General features: G+C 29.9%; 1 protein-coding gene across 1 annotated transcript in view; it reads left to right on the top strand.

The window, feature by feature from the left end:
- The first annotated feature begins 5,655 nt into the window (after window positions 1-5,655).
- The window catches only part of LOC132180759 (cysteine-rich repeat secretory protein 55-like), a 2,236-nt gene continuing 1,253 nt past the window's right edge, over window positions 5,656-6,638 (top strand). The window contains exon 1 of the mRNA XM_059593696.1: window positions 5,656-6,021. Coding sequence (XP_059449679.1) covers window positions 5,687-6,021 — 335 coding nt within the window. The 5' untranslated portion in view covers window positions 5,656-5,686. The remainder of the gene's footprint in view (window positions 6,022-6,638) is intronic.

Raw genomic sequence — 6,638 nt, 5'->3', positions numbered from 1 at the left:
TTTTGATTTTTTTGTTTTTATCGTGTCTAGAAGAGAAGCCGCAGATATATTCGAATTAGTAATATTCGTTTAATTAGCTATTGTCTTGTCCGATTAAGTTACTACTTTGGGACATACTTGTGAGTTAGCAAGGGTGTGTTTGAAATTGTAATCGTTATTTTTAATCGCACTTTCTAAATTCGCAATCACAAACAGACCGAGAGAGAAATGATAGATATAACTTTGGCTCAACTGTTCTCTTACGTAGTCATTTAAAAAAAATTAAAAGAAAAAATCTGAAGTAATAACATCCTATGTGATTTTTTTTAAAAAAAAAATAGTATTTTTCTTCAGAATAATAACTTTTTTTTTTTAAAAAAAAAAATACCAAATAAAAAATAACCACATATAATGTTATTACTTAGAAATTTTTTTATTTTTTATTTTATTTAAAAAAAATGATCACATAAGAAAAAAATTAGGTTTAAATTGTGTTTTTATCATTTCTCCTAAATTTATTTAGGAAAAAGAAAAAGTCTAAACGTTATTTTTTTATTCAATTTTTTAAAGAAAATTAACTATTAAATTTATAAGATTTACATAAATAATTAATCACGGTGTAAATTTTACAAATTTAATAATTAATTTTTTTAAAAATTAGATGAAAAAGACAGAAAAAGGACAAATAGCAATTCTCTGTGGGAAATTATTTGACACCCACTACTAACTCTTTTATATATATATATATATATATTTATGAGCATTTTATGGATGTCAGTGAGAGGGACGTTACGTTGCATACATGTGTTCCATAACCTCGTTGGTTGTGTGGTTATGGCTTGAATCAGACTACCTAACTAAACTCATCCTCGAAAAGACAATGAGAAAAAGAAAAGAACCAAGAAAAAAAGGGCAATGAGACGGAGGCGAGCTATCTACCACAAGTTCTGAACACTTGACTGGACCGATTGGTTGCCTTTAGAGAGGTCGCTATCATCCTCTTTATCAAAGATTTATACATTTTCTTGAGGGTTTATTTATTTATTCAAAAACTTCGCTTAAGACCTTGGATTATCATGTATTTTGAAAAGGTTCTTCAAATTTTATAAATCCTCAATTTCACTCTCTAAACTTTCAATTTGATAGAATGTACTCTCTCCGTCAAATTTTAAACGTTAAAAGTGATAAATTGACCTTTATACTCGTAATTTTTTTTTTATAAAATTTTAAATTTACCCTTAATTTCAAATTAAAAATAAAATAGAAAAACAAAAATCGAAGGGTAATTTTGTTTTTTTAGCAATTTGAGTTAGGGGTTAATTGCTGAATCTGACGGGAGGGAGTCAATTGAATCAAATTGAAAGTTCAATGGATTAAATTGAGAATTTTTGAAATTTGGTAAGTCTTCTCAAAACGTCGACTATATAGTTCAGTGGTCTAAAGTAAATTTTTTTATTTTTTTATTTTTTTATTTTTTACTTTTTGCTCAAAATGGCAAACTCAAATTGGGCCACAGTTTCACTAAAAAAAAAATGCCCACGAGATGTCCAATTAATGTTTTATTGGGCTTAAGGCTCATAGCATTGTTTATTGGGCTCTAGCCCACAAGGGAACTTGGCTCAAGTAGGGCTCTAGCCCACGATTAACTTCTCTACACGAGGGGATAAGTATTCTTTGTTCAACAACTAGCCTGCACTTATTCCTAAATGATCCGGAAGAGCTTTTACATTGGCTTGGCATCTAGTTTCCATTTGACCCAAGTGAAGCTCTACCCAAAAAGGGCCCCAACAAAAAAAAAAAAAATGCAAGTTTTTATTTGCAGCCTCTTTAAAACTATTTTTTTTAGTTATTTTGGTGAGCGAATTAAGTGAAAAAGCCTTAAAATCTTCATTTTCAACCTTACCAATTTGGCCAAAAAAAAGTAGAGAGCGAACAATAATAGTGAGTACTATTCACTCACCAAATAAATTAAAAAATAGCTTCTCTTTCCCCATTTTTCCTTTATGTTTATTTCCTCCTTTAATTGTTAAAGAAATAATAAACAAATCTTTGAAAAAATATATTTAAACGGAATAGTGAAAGTAAAATATTAAAATGGTGAGGCCATTAAGGATGCTCTAAAAAAGTAAATATTTAAAGTAAAGAAAATTGTACTTTTAATTATTTTGGTAAATAAAATTTAGTAAAACTGCTAATAATGCTTTACTTTACAGAGATAAGAATGCAGCACAATCTAGCCCAAAGAAGACCTAAGTCATCTTTTTCCTTTTAAAGAGGTGAACTATGCACCAGCTCACCTTCACACAGGTTGCATCAAGATGATTACTTTGCAAGCATCCACTTACTTGCCCATGACTTAATCAAACTCTCAACTTATGTTTTTTTCGAGATAAATGCTAGAGGTCAATAAGTTATTCATATTTTACCCATATTTTTTTATAAATTTAATAGATTAACGATTAGATTTGTAGGATTCACCATTAACTTATGTAAAGTCCGCAAATTTAATGGTTAGTTTGTAAAATATAATTGACAAAATATAAAAAAAAAATATTAACCCATAGCATTTTTTTAGTTTTTTTTTCAATTATGAACCAATCCCATTAGACCTTCCTCTTCATAATGAAAAGGGTTGCTTCCTATGTTATTTTCTTGGTTACATCTTATTTTAATAAAAAACAAGATATACTTAATAAGTGAAATAATAATTTTATTCTAAGAAGGGCTCATCTCCTAGAGATTATCCGGTAAAATGAACGACGGCCACGGAGCATCCACTCAAGACTCCAGTCTCCAGTGAAATACTTTCAAAGAGAGCACTAAATGCCAACCAATCATAAAAGATTCTGATTTTATGCAACAGCTGCTGCGATTATCTTCCATTATCTTACAAATAAAATCAGTCACTTTCATTTGTTTCTTATTTACAATTTTTTTTTTTTCTAGCTCTTATTTACATAATTTTTTCTTTTATTTTATTTCTTTTGTCGAGTGCTACACAACCTACACCTACACACGGCATACAAGACACCAATCACGGGCGGAAATCTTCCGCCATCGCTTTTTTAGAACATCTCCAGTAAAATAAGTAAATGACCTATAATAATTAAATTTGACTATTATGATTTTTTTTTTCTTGAGCTCTAATTTACATAGTTTTTCTTTTGTAAATAACTATTTTAATATTTTTTTTCTTATAATGTAAATAGTAAATAGGCTCTCATTATATTTATTATTCAAATTACAAATTATTTTTTTAAAAAAATTTCTCTCTCCCACTCTTTCTTTCACTCTATTTCTTTCCCTCTTTCTTTTATGCTCTCTCTTACCAACAAAAAAAAAAAAAAATTAAAAAAAAAATTAAAAAAAATTTATTAAAATATGTATAAAAAATAAATAATTAAAATAAAAATTTATATTTTTTAATAACTATTTTGGCTACTCTAATAGAAGATGCTCTTAATCTGTTCCATATATTGACAGAGGTTGACTTTCCTTGATTGAAGTGCTCACAAGGTTAAGGGACCCACAAGGTTCAACTCACACAAATGACAAATGATGAAGAGAACTCTATCCAAATCTCCATTGATATTTTCTCTGGAGGCTATGCTTTGACTTAGATATGAATGTCTGAAAATAATTTTTAAAAATAAACTTAATTATGACTAACTTTTATGAGAAATGCAATACAACATCTATCTATTTTTTTTATTGGAAAAATTTTAGTTTAACCTCTCGAATTTTTACTAAATTTAACAAATCCTTCCAAATTTTCAAATCTTTCATTTTGGACTCCTAAACTTTCAATTGCTCTCAATGTGAACCCCTCCGTCAGATTTTATACGTTACATGACGTTTGTACCCCTAAATTTTGTATAAAATTTCATCTTTATCCTTAATTCCAAAACCTTTTTTTATTTAAAAAAAATAAAAATCATGAATATTTTAATCTTTTTTGGTATTTTTAACTGCTAAAATTGATGGAATGGTCTACATTGAGAGTAATTGAAAGTTTAGGGGTTCAAATTGAGAGATTTGAAAGTTTGAGAGTTTGTCAAATTGCGTGAAAGTTTAGGAGGATACAGTGAAGTTTCCCTTTTCATATTTTATTTTTTGTTCTTTTTAAAATTTATGTGGCATTGTCTCATTACATAAAGGACTACATTTTTTTTTTCTTTTATCACGCCACATCAACTTTAAAAGATAAAAAAATTTTAAAAAATGATGTATAAAATTACAATAACAAGTATAGATTAGGCAAGAACCAAACAGATTTCACTGCTCGTTGCTGCTATTTTTAAAAGTTTTTAATATATGCACCGTCGAAGTCTTGAATCGGCCTTTTTGTTAATTCTTTTTTCTTTCTTTCTCTCTCTCCCTCTCCCGAAAAAGTCAAAATATTAACAAACAAATTTTTTTCATTTTACATTCATAAAAAGATTATCTAACACCACAAAATTTCCTACATCAAGAAGCTAATCAGAAAGAGTTAAAGGCTTTGCAGCCTTTCTTTTCCTTTGTTACTATTCATTTACCATTTTTCAAAGAAATTAACATCAAAACATTCTAATTTTTTTTTACCTTTTATATCACATTATCCACTTTTTGTGACGTCCCACATCGCCTCTATATAGAGATGAGAATGTGCTTAAATGTATATTGCACCTTTAATGACAAAAACGTGTTTTAAAGCCGTGATGATCATGATTCCATTAAAACTCCGCACTTAAGCAAGCTTCTGCTTAAGTAGTACCAGGATGAGTGACTTTCTGAGAAGTTTGGTTCGAGGGGAGCCAAAAGCAGACAATATTGTATGTCATTGGGGTGAGGTGTTACACTTTTTATTACTATTCAACTAAAAAAAAATCATTACAAAATAGAACTTTTTCATTTTTCTAAACAACTTTTTCACTTTTTTATACAAAACATTCTTTTTTTTTTTTTTTTTCCACATAAATATACATCAACTGCGGGAGTCTGTCTATGCAGCTGCCAAATTGGGGTAGCCAAGCATCGTCCAACGCGTGGCTGCCTCTAAAAAAATAAAAAAAAAATAATAATAAAAATGGAAATGAATTTTTTTTTTTTTTGTTAGCTAAATTTTCATGAGCTAATATTTGTGTTCTAATGCCTAAAAACTTATTTTTGGATTCAAAACTAAAACCTAGAGCTGAAAGGTTAACCCTTTAGGGATGATGATATCAACCTAAAGGGATTCAGTCATCTTCAATTTGGTGCTAATGTCTCAAATTTGATACTAATGTCTCAAATTTGATCATCTATAATCTCCTGTAACTTGTTTCCTCTTCAATTAAAAAATAAAAAATAAAAAAAAAATAAAAAAAATCTTACTTGGCAGAGTCTTGGCTGACTTTTGTTAGCCGAAAATCTTTACTACAACTACGGTATCTAAGGAAAATGATTTGCCAAACATTTTATAATACTCTTTTTTTTTTAGTGGTTGCCAGCTCCTTCAAAGCATAATCATAAAAATTCAACAAAAAAATAATTGAGATGTGGGGGACTGACTTTCTAGAAACATGTCTTGTTTAGTTGTTTTCGACTCATTGAATTGGTAGGGAGCAAACAAGTCAAGAATGTCTGCTGGGGTATCCCCACACCCACTTACAATTCCAAAAACCTCAGCCTAATAAGAGAAGAACCTCATGGAACGAAGCTTCGCGTGAGCTTCAAAGGAGGAAGTACTATGAATTCAATACCCAAAATTCTTCTTCTCTTGCTAGCTCTCTGCATTTGCAGTGCAGAATCTGCAGATCCTTTGGGGCAGTATTGCAATAGCGATACTAACATTAAAAGTGGTAGCAAAATATCAGCAAATATTGATCGCTTATTATCTGCATTGATTTCCAAAACCTCCTCCAATGGCTTTACTTCTACTTCTTATGGTGAAGGGAAAGACCAAGTTTTTGGGCTGGCTCAATGTAGAGGGGATGTCGGCAGCACAGACTGCACAAGTTGTATTCAAGATGCAGCAAAGCAAATCCGCCAACTCTGTCCAAACGAAGCCGATGCAAGAATCTGGTAATCTTAAATTGTCACTTATCTTAAAAGTTTCAGCTTTAACAAAAACACGGTTTGAATTCGGAACCTTTATTGTCATACCATATTAAGGACAGAGTTTTCTTCTAAACTGGGTTGGATGGATTTTTTCCAACCTAATTTATAAAAATGACATGTGTCTTTTTTTTAAATAACATGTGAGATGCATATGAGTTTTAGTAATATTTATTATAACTTTGTCCCTACTATTAAAAAAACTGTGTCCCCATATTAATGACAGAGTTTTCTTCCAAACTATGTTAGAGGAAGTTCCTCAAACCTAATTTATAAAAATGACATGTGTCATTTGAACATGTGAGATGCACATATTTTTTTAAGGATCCGTGCATGCTATAACCCAAAAAGACTGCGTTTTGGGCAATAAAAAAAATGTTTTTAAAGAAATAATATAAATATTAAAACAATTAATAATTTAAAAAATAAAAATATTAAAAAACTAAAACTATTAAAAAACTAAAAATAAAAAATAAAAAATGGGATGGCCGACCACCCCATTTTTGGCCAAGGGGGTGGCTGAAGCTACTCCCATGGCCTATCTAGGGGTAGACGAACCACCCCCATGGCCTTTGGGGGCCTTT

The sequence above is a fragment of the Corylus avellana genome, chromosome ca1 (assembly GCF_901000735.1).
Source record: "Corylus avellana chromosome ca1, CavTom2PMs-1.0".
Lineage (NCBI taxonomy): Eukaryota > Viridiplantae > Streptophyta > Magnoliopsida > Fagales > Betulaceae > Corylus > Corylus avellana.
Note: the sequence above shows the minus strand (reverse complement) of the source record. Positions and strands in the feature narration are given on the sequence as shown.